Here is a 19,863-nt window from a genome sequence, read left to right as displayed (position 1 = left end):
TCTCAGAAAGACAAAGATCTTTCCTTGACCCACTTTGTTGTCCAAGCCTGCACCCAGCACCCTCAATCACACCACCTGTTCTGCTCTCCATATAGCTCTGTCATGAAATTCAAGCATGCATGTCCCTCAGTAGGGCGTGTGCTCAAAAGGGTTGGAACATTTCCAGCTTTGTGCACACTGCCTGGCACACAGTAGGAAGTTTTTTGTTCATTGTTGAATGAATAACTATCTCCTCTCCCTCCTGCCTCTCCCAAGGTCCTTTCTGGTTTTCTCCAAACTATTTTTCTTCTATGACTTCTAGGATATTTCAGTTACCAACTATCGCACAATAGACCAACCCAAAATTTGGTAGTTTTGTGACAACATTTCTTTTGTTCGTGATCTAGAATTTGAACAGGACTTAGAAAGACAGCTTGTCTCTCTCCACTTGGAAAACGCAGGTGTGGCAGAAAGGATAAAGCACAGCCATCTGAATACTCACTCACCATGTCCAGCATTTGAGGCTGGCTGTGGGCTGGGATATGTACTGTGGTTGTGCCTAGAACATCTGTGTGGCCTCTCTCTGTCACCTGAGTTTCCTTATGACATGGGTCATAAGCACATGCATCCCAGGAAGAGCAAGCCAGGCAGAAACTCGATCATCCAGTATGATCTGGTCTCCAAAGTTATATAACCCAGCTTCTGCAATATTCTACTCATTAATACTACAGTGAGTCATAAGGTTGATCCACATTCAAGGGGGAGGATTTAGGTTCCACATTTTGATGGAAAGAGTATCAAAAAGTTTCTCGGACCTAATTTAAACCACAGCATAGGACATGACATTTTTTAAGTGCTCTATTTTCCTTTTTTTTTTTTTTTTTGCAGTGTGTGTAGTTGGGGAGGGAGTTACCAGGCATTGAACTGAGGGACATTCAACCACTGAGCCACATCCCCAGCTCTATTTTGTATTTTATTTAGAGACAGAGTCTCACTGAGTTGCTTAGCGCCTTGCTTTTGCTAAGGCTGGCTTTGAACTCACAATCCTCCTGCCTCAGCCTCCCGAGCCACTGGGACTACTGGCATGCATCACTGTACTCAGCCTGTTTTCTTTCTTTTTATTTATTAAATCCACACACCCTGCTGGGCACAGTGGCACACACCTGTAATCCCAGCTACTCAGTAGGCTGATGCAGGAGGATCACAAGTTTGAGGCCAGCCTGGGTAACCTAGCAAGACTCTGCCTCAAAATTCGAAAAGTAGGAGGCGGGGGGGGGGGGGGGGGGGGAAGCGGAATGTCACTCAGTGGTAAAGCACCCCTGGATTCTATACCAGATACTGTTAAAAAAAAAAAAAAAGTCACCACTCATTTATTGATATCTGCTATGTGCCGTGTGCTGAGGGTCCTATGGCAATGGAGAAAGAGTCCCAGAGCTGTGAGGTCCCCAGCAAAATAAGCACACAACGATAGACCAGCATGGAAAGTGCTTCCACAGAGGGAGACAGAGGCAGTTGAGGTGGGACCCAAATTCAGCCTGGGGAGAGGGAGGAATGCTTCCAGGAGGAGTTGACCACTGTGGTCAATACTGAAGGATACATTAGGGCTTAACCAAGAAAAAAAATCAGTGAGAAATCAGGCCAATCAGAGCCAGCAGATGCCTCCCCACAGGCCTGTGGACAGGAGGGGTGAATGGGCCTCTGTGTGGATCCCATGTGCTTGCAGGCCCCTGTGTGGTACGTGTGCCTGGGAGGAGCTGGGGGAGGAGTCCCGCTGAACGGCACGAGGTGGGAAAAGAGGAGTCAGCTGGTGGAGGGCCTTGTCTTGGTCCTGAAGGTGCTAAGGAGGGGCGAGGGATTCACACATGTGTTGACCTGCTGAAAGCAAGTACCAAGTTATGATCCGACACGTCATGTATGCCCTCAGCAGTATCCTCCCTGCCCCTGGCACACTCCCAAAACTCAATGGATTTTTCTGATGATGAGACTCCATTCCTTGCCCTGAAGTTCACAGCCAGTGCCCCCACCACCCCAGAGAATTGGCATGGAGTGTCAAACCCTTGGGTGGGCTCCCCAGTCCTGTGACTGATTATAAACCTCTGGAGCAGATGGCCCAGCAGCAAGTTTCAGGACTAAGAGCTCCTGTGAGACCACATGGAATGAGGCCCCTTCCCTGTCCCCCAGCTCACCACCCAGCTCCAGCCTCAGAGTCAATGAGAAAGACAAGGGCAAAGGTCCTATGTTGGCGTGCTGAAAAAAATAGCAAGAGAAAAACAACAGGACAATTAACTGCAGGGCCCAGCTGCCTCTCACAGATAAGGCGTTTTCTCCTGGCCACTGAGGATGAAGCTGCCTGTAATTATTCCTGGTCCTCCTGCTGGACCCTCTCCACTGTTAATGGCCCCCCAGGGACTGGCCACTGTCCAGTGAGATGCAGATGCTGAGTGGTTTCTCTACGCCCATCCTCCCACTGTGTTCTCCCACACTCAAAGTTGAGGCTCAGCCCCAACGTGTTCCTCTACAGCTGCGGAGGCTGCCCCTGGCCAGAGAGAGACAGCAACAAGCGCTCAAGGAACCTCATGGTCCCATGAGGCAGGACCAGGTCCATGAGGAAGAACCTGGAGAGGTGCACAAAGGTGAACACTTGTCACTTGCCCTGCGTCTGTAAGGAACCCCCAGGAGATCCACACAGTACCCATCCTCACTCCTCCCCCATACCAAGATCCAAGCACAGAAGTCGCACCGCAACCATCTAAGCATCATGGCTCACTAAAGATGGGAAGGGAAGGACATGCGGCAGAAGAAGACAATAATGACCCAGTGGCGGTGTCATGGTACAAACAGGAAAATGCAAGTGGAGAGGAACAAGGGTTTTCCTGCAGCTTGCAGAAGAGTGGGGTGGCTCTACAGGGTGAGAAGGGGGCCCGGCTGCAGGGACCAACACCAAAGGGGACTCTCTGGTACCTTGGATGGTACCACGCAGGACAGGAGTAAAGAGCTCATGGTTAGTAAGCGCTTCCTAATTTAATTCACAAATAAGCAACATGATGGGAAAAGGTACCACTGAAGGGGGACAAGAGACCCAGGGAGTTGGAAGAACTTAGGTTTGCATCTTAGCTCTTGAGTCAATTAACTTCGCCAAGTCTCAGCTTCCTTATCTGTAAAATGGGAGCTTACAAAATGCTTATACACTAAGAGTGCAGGGATCCATACGCACGGCAAATGCTCTGTGAGCGGATGGGAGTTTGGTCTAGTCCTGGCTCTAGCGTTGCCAGACTGCAGGATTCCTGGGAAGTCACTCCCCTTTCCCTAAAATCTGCTCCAGTTCTGCTTCTGACACTTGGAGATCATGCAGAGAAGCTGGACCCCTTAGTGGCTCCCCTGAGCTTCAGCGGCCCCCAAATCAGCCCCAGAAAACTTAGAAGCTAGTGCCAGGCTGCAGTCTTGGACCCCTGCTCCCCTCAACTGCCTCCTTCCCTCCTGGCCACCTGCCTCTGCCCATTTCTCTGCTCATTATCACCTCCACTGGGGGATGGAGAAGCAGGGCAAGCAGGTTAAATTCAAATCGGTCATTTTGTCACTTGCTGCCAGGAAGCGGGAGGGAAGAGAGGAGAGATGCAGGGCCTCAGGTGCAATCTGTGAGCAAAAATGAGTGCTGATAATTCTCAGGAAATCTCCTATACGATTCCACAGTGGCCCCGTTCTGCTACAGAGAACTCTGGGGGAACCTTTCATGAGCGGCCTCCTCAAGCAGCTGATAATGGTGTTGTCTGCAGGTGTCGGGATTCACCTGACCTGGAGAAACATCTGTACTGGTGATCGAGGTGGGGAACAGAGCCTTCTCCTTCAACACCTCTCTCCCCCGTTAGCCAAGGGCATCATCCTGAAGCTCGAGTTATCACCAGGGTCATGATCATGTCATACAAGGCCCCAGACTGTCAGGTCTGGGCATCCTTCCACATCCAACACTCCCTGCTCACTGGAAAAGGAGGGTGCAGGTGAATGTGAGGCTTTTCCTGCCCTGGAACACCCTGGCATAAAGAAATGCACCCACTTCCTGGGCTGTGGAAAGGAGACCTTCCCAGTCACAAAATTAGAGACAAACTTAACATCCAGATACTCTGAGAGGCACCCCGCAGGTGACTCTGCATGGTGTTAGTGGGACCATGGCTCCATGCTACCTGTACCCCGGAGGCTTGAACCTGCTGCTGGCCACAGGAAGCCTCCTGAGCAGGATCTTCCCCATAGAGGGCATTAGACTGAGGCTCTTTTCATGGTGGCCAAACTCACTCTCACTAGTCTTGGATGCCTGAAAATTGGACACTGAGCCGTAGAGGACAGAGCCCTTGCCAGTCTATGAAAATCCAGGCCACGCCCTCAATTCACCAGGGGATCTCCCTGCCCCAGGTGGGGCTTTGTGTACAACTGCCTATCCCCTCCCCTTCAGGGCTGCTTTGCCCTGGGGTATGCCCCAACCCCAGGCTCCTGCAACTCTCTATATAAAGACCTTCCCCAGCCTGACTCAACAATGAAGAAACCAAGGCACAGGGAAGGTCGTTAATTGCATCTGGCTGCTCCCCAGGCCTTAGGTCAGGTGGAAGGTGGTGTCCCATCAGCAGAGAAGAAGCTACCCACTGTCCTCCAACGCCTCCCCCCACCTACCCCCCACCTACCGCCACAGAAGGCATATTCACACCCAAGGAGCGAAGCCAGCAAGGTGACTCTAAGATGTCAGGCACCAAGAATCTTTGATAGAAGAGGTGGCTCTGAGCTGGCCACTCTATGTCTCTACTTTAAGCACAGCAGGCACTCTGACCCAAAGGCCTCTGCCTGTAGCTGCAATTGAAATGGAATCTGCAGAAGGAGCTAAGGAATTTCGCATGCAAAATTTTTCTTTTAAATATGAAATTCCTCCCAAGGCATTACTTTATTATTATAGTAATTTCCTCAGAAGGGCAGACATCCAATGCTCTGTTTCTCTAGCACCTTTGGAGACATGGAAATCTAATAGAAATATTCAGGTTGCTTAAGTGACTAGTGCAGAAAAGGGAGAAATAAAGAGAGCTCTTCCAAGGAACGCAGACTCCTAGAATCCAGGTGTAGGACTGTGCCCTTGATGGTCAGGTGGGGCCCTGAGTGCCCCCCCCCCGCCACTACCCTTAGAATGTGAAGGGCACTCAGGCCATCTCCTCTGGAGATACTAATCTCTGATCATTTCTTCTTTGAGAGGACTGGCCAGGGCAGGGAGAGGAGCAAAGATGCCAAACCTTCAACTAGACTCTTAGAGGAAGCCATGAGCAGGAGAAGGTCTCCATCCCTGTGTCTGTGTGTGCCTAGGGTGGGAATGGGGTGGGAGTAGAAAAAAAGGACAAGAAGAAGCAACATGGAAACCAGTGCTTGACTTTAAGTGTTAAGACATGTTGCTCATCTTCTCTCCCATAATCATGGAAACCTGGGGTGCCCAGTAGTCAACACAGTGCCCAATGACCAGAGCCTCAGTCAATACCAGAACTCTTCCCACCTATGGGTCCAGGCTGCTCTGAACCTTCCTTCCTGCAGTTGCTACAGAGGTGGCAGAGTGAGGTGGTGTGGCTAACATCATAGTCCCTAGAACCTGACTGCCTGGGTGCCCTTACTCGTCATGGGACCTTATCAAATTACATAACTGCTATATACCTCCGTGTTTCCATCTGAAAAATGGGAGAGGGCTTGATAATACCTACCTAATAAGGCTGCTTTAAGGATTATATGAATTAATTTGTGCAAAACTCCCAGAAGAGTTAGCAGCAGCAGTTCCCAAATCTACTCTGTAAGTGCACAGTGAGGCAAGATGGGCCAGGATTTCTGACTGCAGTCTGGTTGAGAACAATTCTTCTGCTCAGTATTTTCTAGAAGCACCTACATCAGGTTCTCCTGGGAGGCCATTTAAAAGTGCAGGGTCCATCCAGACCTGCTGAATTTTGGGGGTTAGGACCCAAGTCTCTAGCAAGCTGCCCAGGCACACATTGGCTTCCTAAAGTCTGAGGACCATTGCTTAAAGGATATTTCCCTCTTTGAGCTTTCAAAATTACCTCTACCCTTTGCTCATGCTGGAAAAATTCTAGGATTTTGAATCCTAGGGCTACTAATGAGAACCATTAGAGATGAGGTCTAAATGTTTTTTAAATTTACAGAACACATAATATATCTATAACTTTAATAGCATCTTTTTTAACCTAGCACAGAGTACATCCTTATGATGGACTCTACTTGTTCCAACCTTCCTAAGGTTGAAATAGGGTAGCACGATCCACTGGACACACAAAGACACCGTGGCTACTAAGTGACTTTCCCCAAGTAGTACAGCTAGGAGAAGAAAAGCTAGGTGGAGTACTAATTCCTGCTGAGTGGAAGCAAATAGGGGTCATATCATGCCTCTGCCCTGTGGGCTTTTCCCAAAGCACAACTTGGTAATTAGAATCCATCTTTTGTAGGGGTCACGACAGGGGCCTCTGAGTTCTGGGTTTGATGAGCATTGGTTGACAAAAGGGAGGAGGACTGAAGGAGGATCTTCTGTGGCCTAGCAGACCCTCCCCATCTTTGGGAGACATCACTAGCTGCTGGTATCTTTGCCCCACCAACCCAAGAGGTTTGGACTGAGGTTGGGGCTAGCTGGAGCTCTGCAACTATATCCATTGCCCCTGGCTTCACCAGTGTTCCACTAGGAGCTTGTGGGGACCCTCCACAAACACTGAGTAATCTTTCCACAATACACAGAAAATAAAATCAGCTAATGGATAGAATTTTCTCAAATTTATTTTTCCTCCAAGATGTATATATGTGTGTGCAGGTGTGTGTGTGTGTATGTGTGTGTGTGTGTGTGTTGCTGGGACTCAAACCCAAGGTCTTGAATCTGCTAGGCATGGAGCTACACTGAGTTACACCCCCAGACATTTTTTTTTTCAAAAATCTCTGACATCTGCTACTGCTTGAGGGCTTAGGCATGCTCCTGGACACCTAGAACAGATGCACACACAGCTAACAAATATTTATAAAATCATGCAGAAATAGCCAATCACCTCGTAGCCTGATGTACTATTGTAGGACTAGGAACTTAACTGAAGGTTTTCCACCATAAACCTGTAATGGAGAATTAAGAGTCCAAAATGAGTTCAGTGGAATTCTATGTCCTAGTATTTCAAGGTGGGACATGCCACAAAGGAGCACAATAAGAAGCTCAGTCAAGGGACTCATGCATCAGTAATGCCTAATGAAAACCCACATTTTTGTCAAGCCCAGAGAAGCATACCACCCTAACACATGTGGACATTCAAGGGTGCCCAGTCCTGCACATCACTCCAGGCCACACCAAAGAGCAGATCTTCTTGGGGGTAATCTAATCAGGCAGTCCTACACATTGAGGCCACCTGCAGGAGCCTGGCCATCCTGTGGACACAGGGGATAGGGCTGAGAGAACCCTATGGGCAGTTAGCAATTTCAGTTTGCTGCTCCAGCAAAGGGCCAATATGCTTGGTCCAGGGATGCCCACTCCTACAGTGAGTGTCTGCTGCAAATTCAACCCACCCCTGTTGCTGTGGGAACCCCTTGGGAAGAGTCCCCACAGGCCTCCAGATCTTATCCTGCAGGTACAAGCCAAAGGGCAGTTCAGAGAACCAGGTGCTTGGCTTCTCTCCACAGACACTAGCAGCCCCTTCCTTCTCAATTAGCTCTCAGAGGTGGTGTGAAAAGATAGCAGCATGAAGAAACATGATTTTCAGGAGGCTGAGGAAAGAGGCCTGGCTTAGCGGCCCTGCCTCGCCAGCTTATATTGCTCCCCTCTGAAAAAAAAAAGGCCCTGCAAAGAGCCCTGAAGAGCCTGGCACAGAGGCGCAGGCCTGTAATCCCAGCAATTTGGGAGGCTGAGGCAGGAGGATCGCAAGTTTAAAGCCAGCCAGCCTCAGTAGCAATAAGCAACTCAGCAAAACCCTGTCTCTAAATAAAATACAAAATAGGGCTGCGGGTGTGGCTCAGTGGTTGGGTGCCTCTGAGTTCAATCCCTAGTACCAAAAAAAAAAAAAAAAAAGAGGCTCCCTGGAAAGCCTCTCCCTACAGTGTCATCTCTCTCCCCCACAGAGCAGAACTGGCTAGAAATGGAGAAGGATAAGGGGGGAAAGGAGGGTAGAAGAGCTCTCTTTTAGGCGGTTTCCCACACACAGCCAATCAGCTTCCTGACTGATGGTATGTAAATTAGAGCTCTTTGGCCCCACCCCCTCTGGACCACTACCAGCCCCTGCCCTCCCTCCTTCCTTCCTCCCAGGCATAGGTAGGGGACTTTGGATAGAGGAACCCTCCCTCCCACTCTACCTCCTTTTCTTTCATTCTTCCTCCTTCCTTCCACCCAGGCTTAGGTCACATCAGGTGCTGCTTTCATCTAGACCCATCTCCCCACTTAGCCTAGGACTGCCACCGTTCCTTTGTGCCTAGCCTGACCCGAGCTAACTGCCTGGTAGCTCTCTGGTCTTAGAGCTACTTGTCCTGGGTGGCAAGATACCACTGATCCCACTGAAATTCCCACCCCCCCCCCAGAGACCCTCAGAAAAAGAAGACAAGACACACAGTGGCTGGAACCTCCTGGCCACAGCAGATTTAGAAGGGACCTGCTATCTGTGTAGGCAGCTCATTGATTCACTTTTCTGATAATTATTCCTCACTCATCACAAACCAAATGACGCTGGCCCCAACCCAGCCAGGCAGGCGGGAAGGCGGCTACCGTTTGTGGAGAGTAGAAAATGAACCTGCTTGTGTTCATTCGAGGAAAGGAAGGAGTGAATGGTGTGTAGTAGTATCTGCGCACTGAGCAGGGACGGAGGGGCTGCTTGAATATTCTGCTGAATGTGGTGTTTCTTTTAACCCTTGCTGGAGAGATTTTTTTCAGCCCACACAATATACTGCTCCTTCCTACCAGGACACTGGCAAAGTTTTCCCCCAATGCACGGAGAGAAGGGCCACAGCTCCAAGATTGGCAGCCACGGCAGGCCTGCAGTTACAGGACCCTGAATACCAGGCTGGGCGCCGGCACAATGGCACCCAGAAGCAGCTCCAACCAAGCAGACAAGCTGGCTCGCCAAAAAGGGGATCGAGGGAGGAAACCGACCTGCCCTATGATTTGTTACGGTGCATTTGCTCTCCAAACTCTTTTTTTCTCGCATACATGCTCCCTCGTTCATGCATGTATGGGGACACAATCCAAAACCAAGCTCCCCAAAGTGGACACCCATCTGGTCTCGGAGAACCAGTCCCTGATCCTCTAGGAGCAAGAAGAGAGCTGGGCGACCCAGTCTCGCACGAGCTTGACGCCGCCCCAGCGCTATAAAGTCTAATCTCCGTCGGTTGCAAATGCTTTTACTCGGGCTTTGTTGCCCTGTTTGGAGGTGGATAGACCCACGATTTCCTTTCTAATTTCAACTGCTTCCGCACGCGTCTCTCAGTAAGTCAGACCCAAGCATCCTTCGCTGGGGTGTTGACCACACTCCTTAAGTCCCCTGCACGTTCCAAAAATCACCTCCCTCCCGCAAAAAAACAGCAGCCTGACTGGACACCAGGAGCCGGCGGGCAGGCAAAACGCCACCTTGAGAAAACCAAGCGAGAGCTTTCTAGGCATTAATCGCCGCACCCCCGCGCCGCCACCAGAAGGAAGGCGGGATGTGGAGGTCTTTGCCCAAAGGCTAGGGCATCTAAACCGCTCCTCAGGACTCCGATTACCCTCCAGCTTCGCTCGGAGGAGGGAGGCAATGTGTTCCGGAGGAGACGGGGCGTTAAATTACAGTGTTTGGGGAAGAGTTTCCCCTGGGCATTGAGTCACAATTTTGAGAGGAATGTGTAACCCAGCTGAGCGAGTTCCCAGATGGGAACGCAGCGCCGGAACCAGGCGCTGGTCCCTTCGGTGCCGAGTCCCCTGAATCCACCCCGCGCCGGCTATCGAGAAGTGGGGCTGAGAGTCCGGCTGCGGCGGTGCATCACCCCTGGAGTTGCTTCCTTCCCAGCAACTCCAACTCCACTCTCCTCCGGAGCTGTGTTCTAGGGAGGTGGCTGCGGCCCGCGCTCCGCTACGAAAAATGGGGGCGGGGGAAGAGGGCGGGAGGCGGGGAGCCGGGCAGGGATTTCCCACTGGGATTCGCGGGCGCCACTGAGCGCTTGGGCTTCCTGGTGCGCCCGGAGCGGTGTCCGCTGAGCGTGTTTTCTGGACCACCAACCTGAGGCACAGCCCAGGTTGAACTAACAGGGACAGCGTCACTACCCGTCGGTTCCCAACAGTCGAGTCTCTCCCCTTTTGGGGACTGAAGGCGAGTTTAGGCAGTATCAACATTCACCCCACTTCACCCCTGTTCTAAAGCGAAAATGGTGTCCACCTCGCACCAACTGGAAAGATGCAGCCCCGCAGGTTCCTGGACCACAGGACAGTGGCCAATGAATTCAACCCACTTGCAAGGTACCGGGGCAGGGCTTCTCTAGTCCCGGTGAGCAGTGCTTGCCTGCTAAGCCCAGAGTCCAGGAGCCATGGACAGAGAGCTGAGGAAAGGAGGTGGCGCGCGGCCGCTCAGAAGCGCATCAGTGCCCGGGATAGGAAGGGAGCCGACGGGCGCCCGCACTCCAGGAGCCTGATGGCCCGAGGCGCCCCTACCTCTCTAACGGCCCGCACCGCTCGGACCTAAGGCGCTTGCACCGCAATGCAGCGGGATCCGCGCTTTCCGAGCCCAATATGCTGGGAATCTGGGCTGTCACCCAGCGCCAGGACGCGGGAGCCGGGGGTACTCCGTGAGCCAGCTGCTGGCGCAAGGGCTAGTCGGGGACACGCCAGCGGGTACCGCCCCAACCCGGCGTTTGACTGAGGAAGAGGCTCCCAGACAGCCTAGCCCTGAGGTTCCAGGATGCCGGCAACACCAAGCAGCCAGAGATGCCCCGCGAGCTGCGGGCGCGGCAGCCCGGAGGCGCAACCACCCGCCCGCCAACTTGCTCTGCGAAGGGTACGTTACCTTCCATAGCGACCACTGCGGATGCCAGGAGGAGCAGCAGCAGGCAATCCAGGGCCATCGCCGGCCGGCGGCCCCCAGGCCGAGCCTGAGCCGAGGCGGCCGCGCGGGGAGGGCGCCGCGTCCCGGGGCGCCGCTGCGCTCCCCGCGGGTGGCTTCTCCGTATCCTTTCGCGCTCTAGCCGGAACCGGACTCCCCGGAGCGCAGCGTGGGCGTGGACGGGAGTGTGCGCGCGTGGGGCGGTGCGGGCGCGCGTGGATGTGGGTGTGCATGTGTGTGTGTGTGTTTATGGGAGAGGTGGGTGTGTGCGTGCGTGTGTGAGCGAGAGGGCGAGGGAGAGCGAGCCTGGGAGAGCGCGCGAGAGCGTGTGCGTCCTGGTGTCACATTGCGAGCTACAGCGGAGCCTACGAGAGGACAGAGCCGGCCAGACTGCCGGGGGAGGGAGCGGGATCCCCCACCATCAGCTCTCTCCCCACCCCTAACACCTCCTGTCCAATCAAGGAATCAAACCTGCAAAATTCTCCCATCCAATCAGGCGCGAGCACCTCCTTACACTGGCATTGTTAGTTTAAGAAAAACTTTTGCTTGCAAGGCTGTGCGGGAGGGCTCCGAAGGCACTAGGAGGGGTCCGGGCTCCCCCTCGTGGTGCTGTCGGAGAACGGCACCGACCTACCCCAACTCCCCAGGCCCAGCAGGGCTAGGGGGCCCAGCAAAAGAAGGGGTTGAGGCTTCTTGTCCTTACAGCCCAGCAAGGACTGGATGAGCTTGTCTTCTTTCATTTTCTCAGCTACAAGGGGACCCTCACCACTCTAGTCCAACTCCAGTAGCACACCCTGTGCCTCCTCTCAGTAGATCTTCACCTTCCTGTTGAGATACTTGCTAATGAGTTTTGTCTATTGTGGGTCTCCTTTTATTAAAGTGGGCTCTCTATTCCTGTCTATTGTGTTTACTTCAGAATCCCCAATGCCCACCACAGCGCCTGGCCCATGAAAGGTGATAGTATGTCCATGGAATGAGTGAATAGAGTTCAGAGAATCTGTGGAGCTCTGCTCCAAGTGTACATGGGGCACTGGACATGCTTCCTACCCAACTCCTTGCTGCTCTTGTCCTCCTGAAGCCTCTGGCTACCTTTAATATTCACTTTCTAGTGCATTCTGTGAGCACTGACTCCAGAGGACGCCTCAAATGGAAAATCACATAGCCAGCCGCAGAACAGCAGAGAAAACAATGGAGGCAGCCTAGGGTTAGGTAAGGTGAGGAAGCCGGTTGATCTTGATCGTGAGCTTGGTGGATGGTAAGGACTTTTTGAGGCGGGAACAGGGTGTTGGAAGTAGGCTCAGTTGACCATTCTGCTTTGTTCTGCTGTCTCTGGAGATGGCCAGAGTATTCTAAATGAGGCATCTGCCTTGAGACTTGTTGCATGTTGCACTGGAGAAATGTCCTTGCCTCCTCCCTTCAACCCCAGAACGGATGATTGTCTGATCCTACAGGGTCAGGGAGGACGCTAGGTGGTGCACCTGTGGGGTGGCTGGCCTTTCCCCCAGGCTTTACCTGTAGTTGTTAATGGTTAGCAGCACACAATGCTACGGCTCTTGTTTTCATGATCCTCCTTTGCTAAATTGGTTTCCCACCCTGTGCTTAGAGGCTGCTGAGGCTGCTTCCTCTCCACCTCACTAGACTCAAGTCCTGGGATCCTGACAATTCTTTCCCTCCTAAGCTCTGACTTCCCTCTTCCCTTGCTCTACCCCAGCCTAAAGGGAAGGTGCCATTGATATCTTCACCGTCCTCCTTAATGCCACGCCAGCTGCTCTCTGCCCCTCCACGACACCAACTGTGTTACGCTATCTCAGGAGAACGTTGATGTCATCCAGGGCAACAGGCCTTTCGCACACCCTGGCATCAGGGACCACTAGTTCCTCTGGGACTCTGGCTCCACTTCCCATGGTCCCACTCCTCCTCCTCCCTGTCCTATTATTTCTTGCCATTTCCTCTATTATCTCTTCAGCTCTCAAAAGAGGTGTCCCCTACCCATTGTCCTTGGAGCCTGTCTTCCTTGGGTTCACAAATAACTCCCTGGAACCTTTACCTGCTCTTCTGGGTCAAGAATGGATGGATGGATGGATAGATGGATGGATGGATGGATGAGTTTCATATTTTTCCTCCCCTTACACCACAGTCTCTTGGGAGATATCCCCAGTAAAGCACCCCTGTGCCACCTCATTTTCCTGATGTTCCTGCCCCAAGCCTATCTATCTAATCTATCCCAGTTCCTAACTACTTTGCCTCCCCCCAGAACAACTGGAGAGCCTCTGGATGGCCTTCAGTTTCTGTTCCATCTTTAATGCCTCTGAACTCTGCTGCCAATCTAATCTCTTGTAAGCCAAACTTGATCTTATCTCTTTCCAGCACAGAAACCCTCATGGTTCCTCTGTGTCTGCTGAAGAAAACCTAACCACTCTGGCATGAACTGCAGATTTCTTTGCAAGATCCCTGGAATCTGCCTTCTTAGCCATTTTTGCCAGTCTCCATCTAAGACTAGGGTGCTCAGCCAGCTTTACCCCCTTGCTGTCCCCACACCTACACACAGGCTATAAATGCACTCAACCCACTTATTCAGCAAATAATTTCTGAGGGCCTACCATGCCCCAGACACCGAGTAGGCTGTGGGGACATGGTAGACAAAGGCAGCTAACTATGACAATGAACAAATAGGCAAAGGTAGTCAGGTGGGGACAAGGATTCTGGAGAATAATACAGCAGGGAACAGCTAACGGGTGGTGGAAGGAAGTCATACATTGGTGAAAAATCACTTCCCTTTATTGAGCACCTTCTGCATGCAAACACTGTATTAGATGTTTATTTACAAAACCAAAATGAGTTGAATTGCATTTCCTGCCCCCTACTTCTACCCAAATCCCACCTCTCCCAGGAAGCCTTCTTGGCTGGTCCCTCTCACCTGCATCTTCATGGCACATCTCTGCTTGGAAAATGAGTGGCTTTTCCAGACCTAGCTAAAGATAGAGCTAATCATTATTCAAACTCCAAAATGTCATACCTGGGAGGGCTCTTGGAGCCCACTTTCAGCCTGTGTCTGGATATCTACAGGAGAATCACCAATTGCACTCTCTAAAAATAATGATACTTAGACTTCACCCCTGAAGATTTTAAATCAGTGAGAATGAGTAAAGCCCTCAAATTTGCTTTTATAGCCCCCTCATTCCCAGTTGATCCTGCTGCACAATGGGGCTTAGAAGCTCTTTGTACAGGAGTTTAAAACTGCTGTGAGTCTCCAGCAGCTCTGTTGTGATTTACTGGGCATCTACATCAGGTTTTATTTGAAGGAAGTGTTCTGCAGCAGGAAGAAGATGAAGGAGGTGACAAGTATGGAACATCAACTCAGAAGGAGAAAAACTCTTCTTGGTGACTCCTAGCAAACGTTGGTGGCTCTGGTAAGAAGAGGGTCAGATTAGGGCAGCTTGTTAATTTCCCTAATAACTCAAGAGGCTGACTTTTCCTGACCAAGTTAAATACTAAATTTTTTCCGTAGAGCTGATTGATCTTTCTCTTATAATGGGTTATGATTTGTAAATATCCCCCAAAGTACCATTGGTTTGAGATTCAAAGCCTCTGTGCCTATTTTTCCCCACAGCATCTCCTTGGTTATTTTTTTTTCTCCTCTCTGATGTCAAATGCTCACTTGTTTTCTTGATTAATCACTGGGCTATTTGATATCACTAAATCACTCCTTCAAAACGACAGATGTTTGCCACTAAGGCCAGCAGCTGAGGGCTCTCAGGCACCCAAGGGTGACTGAGCCCTTCCGTTAAGACTCAGAGGCCCTTCTGACTAGAAGTTTGGGGGCAGCCAACCGGTTCATTCCCTATTGCTAAGCAGTTTTGTGTCTAAATGGTTGGAAAACATTTCTAGTGAGATTTTTCAGAACTTCCCTTGGTAATTCTACTCATTTACTGTTACCCTATTAGAAAATCTTAAAAGTTTCTGCTCCTTTTATTTTGTTGTATTTTAAACATGCGCGCACGTGTGTGTGTGTGTGTGTGTGTGTGTGTGTATGTATGTATACTTTACCTAGACATGACTCTTATACACACACACATACATGTTGGGGCTTTTTTGTTGTTTTGGGTTTTTTGTTTTTGTGGGTTTTTTTTCTTACTAGTAGGGGGAGCAAATTATAGTCATCCTGAAATTGATCTTGTGTGGGATATTAGATGTGAGAAGATATTATTGCTCCCTTATTCCATCTTTTCCTTTTAAAAAAATTACTCCACTGCATAAAGGAAAGGTTTGTTTACACACCCCATGACCCAGGCTACCTTTAATTGGATTCTTAAGCTGCAAGACACATTTTCTTCAATTCTTTTTTGAGAGGCAGATGAACCCTTTAAGATTCATTTAAAACACTTTATGGTCGATAACACACAAGTAACAAGAAAGGTTTTCCTACCTCTTTTGTTCTTCCTTTCAACATGTTTTCAGCAGCCATTCTGTGCCAGATGCCTGCCAAGTGTGGGGAACCCAGTGACACCTGGGACCCAGCCCCTCCTTTTAGGACCTCATGGTCTCCCCAGAAAGACAGGAGAAGAACTGAGATGCATTGTGGGGCTTCCTGTCCAGACTGGCCTCTGGCTAAGAGGCCTCCAAACAAACCTCTCTTTGTTTCTCAAGAAAAATACCCCAGCAAATATAGACAAATATGAAGACTTATATAACCAGGTGAACAAACACAGACAGACAACCTAATTGCCAGGATGTGGAAGGAACTGACAACACTTATAAGGCAGAAGAAGTTGGATTGAGAAAAAAAAAATCTATCAAGCACATGCATGACATATGCCAAGTTGCCTTCTTTAAAGAGAAATTGCTTAAAAGAAACAGTGAGGAGGGTATGATGTAATTCCCTCTCTGTCAGTACCTGACTCAGACACCCAGGATCTCTACCAACCAGAAAATGGAGTAAATATCTATTACCACTATTGTAGCCTCAGCTTCAAACTAAACAAAAACAGTTTCCTCGGTCATCTTCCTCTTTTCCCCAGTGTCTTTTATACCCAGAAAGAACCTGAAGAGGAGAGAGATGACTGACAGATGGGCAAGTGGACAAGAACAGTACATTTTGAAGATGAAGGAGAGTTGAGAGGTTGGAGCAGGCTCAGTACTGGCTGTGGGGACCTTGCAGCCTGTTGCCTGGTTTCTCCTGTGACACATCAGGTCAGAGAACCAGAGATGTGGGATGGGTGGGTTGGAGAATGAGGCTACATACTCCACGAAGCCCGCGCCAAGGTGTAGGTCTACAAAGACAATTCATCCATCAAGCAAGTAGACAGCTGGAGGCTCCAAGCCCAGCCTGTTCCTCCTGCTTCCCGAAGTACACTCAGAACCAAGGAGTCTCCCTCTTCTCAAGGAGAAAGAAAGCAGGGTCGGGAGAGCCCAGGGATCAATGAGAACTGTGTAGAAGGAGCAACTCCTTCAAGAGCCAGAGGAGGAGCATCCTTTGAAAATAAAGTAGGGCAGAATCAACAGATTTTTCCAGAAACTTCTTGACATTCAGGAAGACAAGTTCCAGGATCAAAGAACAAACTCATGGCAAAATAAGCTAGTTAAATAAATAAACGACCTCGTTAAACAGAAAAGGTAACAAAGGAGGAAAAGGAGAGAGCCCAGAAGATGGGTTCTGATTCATTTAAGTTGGGCTAGTTGCTTGCAAAATGCTGGGGACCTTAAAAGCTTCCCCCCCAAACAATTCCTACCACAATTTAATAGAGTTCCTGAAGACAGAATAATGCAAACACCATGGCAAGAATGACACAGCTGGAAAGAATGAAACTCTTCTTTGCTGAAGAAAGACCTAAGAGTCTCGTCTAGGTAATGCTTTTTGAGCTATGTGACTATTTCAAAGAAATCTTCCCCATCCAAGGACACACACAGACAGACACATATATGGATACATATGAAAACAGGCTTAGCTAGAGCAGCTTAAGTATCATTAGCTTCAGAATGCTAAATCCTACAAGAAAATAGAGCAAGAACTCTATTTTGAGTTCTTGTGTTTGTTTTTGTCTTGTTTTGTTCTCACTGTCGTTTTAAGAAGGATAAGTGTATGCCCAGCAAGTTGAAAGCCACAAACAAATTCCAGTTACATTTTTCAGGTCTCAGAAAATTTGCAACCGTTTAGGAAAAAAAAATAATTAAAAATAGATTGCAATCGGTAAAAAGATGAAGTTTCCTACCAAGCAATAAAATCAATTAAAAGTCTAAATGTTTGTAAACTGCTGTTTAATATCCTTTTATTCAACCTGTATTCAACTTTGTACTCTTTGACGTCAATCTCCCATTTCCCCTCCTGTCCCTGGTAGCCACTGTTCTATTCTGTGTTACTATGTATTCAGTTGTTGTTGTTGTTTTTGATCCACCAGAAAAATCATGCAGTATTTTTCTTGTGTTTCTGTGTTATTTCCTGTAGCATAATGTTCTTCATTTTTGTTCATATTGTCACAAATGGCAAGATCTCCTTTTTTAAGGCTATATAACAATTCCACTATATGTGTGTGCATACAGTTTCTTTATTATTGATCTGATGGATACTGGAGGTGTTTATAAACATTGGCTCTTGTGTATAATGTTATACCTGAGAGTGCAGACATCTCTGAAAGGTGCTGATTTCATTTCCCTTGTGTATAAACCCAGAAGATGGATTTCTGGTTCATATGGTATTTATTTTTAATTTGGAGGGGGGAACCTCCCAGCTATTTCCCATAATGGCTATACCAATGTACACCCCCACCAACGGTGCAGGAGGTTTCTCTTTCCTTCTCACCCTTTCCAGCACCTGTTGCCTCTTCTGTTTTTAATAGCCATTCTAAGATGAGTGAGGTGATACCCTATGGTGGTTTTTGATTTGCATTTCCCTGATAACTCCTTGAGCAACTTTTCATACCTCCATTGGCCATTTTTATATCTTCTTTGGGGAAATGTCTATGCAAGTCCTTAGCCCTTTATTTAGTTGATGGTTTTGGTGTTTTGGTTTGGTGGGTGGTTTTTGCTTTTGCTTTTTTTGCTTGCTTGTTACTTTGTTTTTGGTTTTCTTTTCCTGTTGAGTTGTCTAAGCTCTTGGTATATTTTGGATCTTGACCCCTTATCAGATATATGATTTGTGAACATTTCCTCCCGATCCGATCCGTAGGCTGCATTTTCATTTTGTTCTTTCCTTTGCGAGTGCCAGGGTTTAGTTTCCTATACTCCCACTTGTTTATGTTTGCTTTTTTGCCTGAGATTTGTTGTGATATCCAAAAAAAAAAATAATTGCCAAAGTCATGCTCAAGGAGTTTCCTCCAATGTTTTTTTTTTTCCTCCCTAGGAGTTTAGTTTCAGGTCTTACATTCAATCTTTAATCCATTTAGGGTTGATTTTTTAATATGGTCTAAGACAAGAGGCTAATTTCATTGGTCTGTGTGTGGATATCCAATTTTCCCCAACACCATTAATTGGGGAGACCATCTTTCTTCATTCTATCTTTTTGATGCCCTTCTCAAAAAAAAATGATCATATATAATTGGGTTTATTTCTAGACTCTCTATTTGGTCCCTTAGTCTATGGGACTGTTTTCATGGACTAAAACATATGCTAGCTTGAAGCCATACTGTTTTGATTACTAGAGATTTGTAATACAATTTTCAATCAGGAAGTGTGCTGCCTTCAACTTCATTCTTTTTGTTCAAGATTTCTTTGGCTATTGAGGATCTTTGGTGGTTCCCCATAAATTTTAGAATGGTTTTGCCCATTTCCATGAAGAACACCATTGGAATTTTGAATTGGGTTGAACCTGTATATTACTTTGGGAATCATGGACATTGTAACCATATTTAATCTTCTGATCTATGAACACAGGATATCTTCCCATATATTTGTGGGGTTTTTTTCAAGTTTCTTTCATTAATATTTCATAGTCTTCAGTGTACAGATCCTTCATCTTCAGAGTTAAATTTATTTCTTTCTAAACATTTTATTCTCTTTATATTATTTTAAATGGGATTATTTTTCTTGAATTCTTTCCAGATAGGTGTGAATAAATGCAACTGGTCTTTGTGAGTTGATTTCATATCCTTCTAAATTGAATGAAAATGTAAAAAGGGGGCTCAAAGAACATACATTTTGTTAAAATTCTAATTACTGAAACCTACATCTAATCATTCAAATTACATTAATTAAGACAAAAGAGAAGAGAAATGGGGAGGGGAGCAAAGTGATCCCAAATTCTGAGTTCAGAAGAACTCAGAAACTAATCTTTTTCCCTCACTCTTGAATCTTACAAATACTGAAATTGGTATAAAATAGGCAGTCTTGGTTTCAAAGAAGCTTTAAATGTTTAAAATTTAAATTTAAAAGTTAAGTGTTTCTACAATGACACTTTAAAGAAGAATGTATGTCATTGAAAATATTGAGGAAGATAAAAGCAAAATAACATTCTTATGCTAAAAATAAAAGCACAGTTTAAAAAACAGAGAGTTACTATTTAAGCAATAAAAATTTATAAGAAATTCAGGGAGTAGCTGCCTTTGGGACAGGAGTCCCCTGTGTTTCTCTTTTGCTAGCAAAGCATAAACCTTCTTTTTCCTTTTCCTCAAAAAAAGAAAGAAAGAAAGAAAGGAAAATTTATAAATCCATGTCCAATAACAAATATAAATGAATTGAATCTTGACTAAAGATAAATAAGAAATGACAGGCTCCTTAGCAGCAGAATTAAATGCATAAATAAAATAAAATTACATATAAAATTTTAAATTGTGATATTAAATATGCCCCATATTTGTCTAGATTTTTATTCAAGATGAAGAATGGAAAAAAAATATTTTTAAAGCAA

The 19,863-nt window shown here is 47.8% G+C and overlaps 1 protein-coding gene across 1 annotated transcript in view; it reads right to left on the bottom strand.

Annotated features, from left to right (window-relative positions):
• Ephb1 (EPH receptor B1) overlaps positions 1 to 11,434 on the bottom strand; it is a 420,387-nt gene extending 408,953 nt beyond the window's left edge. Inside the window, exon 1 of the mRNA XM_040269826.2 lies at positions 10,989 to 11,434. Coding sequence (XP_040125760.1) covers positions 10,989 to 11,046 — 58 coding nt within the window. The 5' untranslated portion in view covers positions 11,047 to 11,434. The remainder of the gene's footprint in view (positions 1 to 10,988) is intronic.
• Between the last annotated feature and the right edge of the window lie 8,429 nt (positions 11,435 to 19,863).

This window comes from Ictidomys tridecemlineatus, chromosome 3 (genome assembly GCF_052094955.1).
Source record: "Ictidomys tridecemlineatus isolate mIctTri1 chromosome 3, mIctTri1.hap1, whole genome shotgun sequence".
NCBI lineage: Eukaryota > Metazoa > Chordata > Mammalia > Rodentia > Sciuridae > Ictidomys > Ictidomys tridecemlineatus.
Note: the sequence above shows the minus strand (reverse complement) of the source record. Positions and strands in the feature narration are given on the sequence as shown.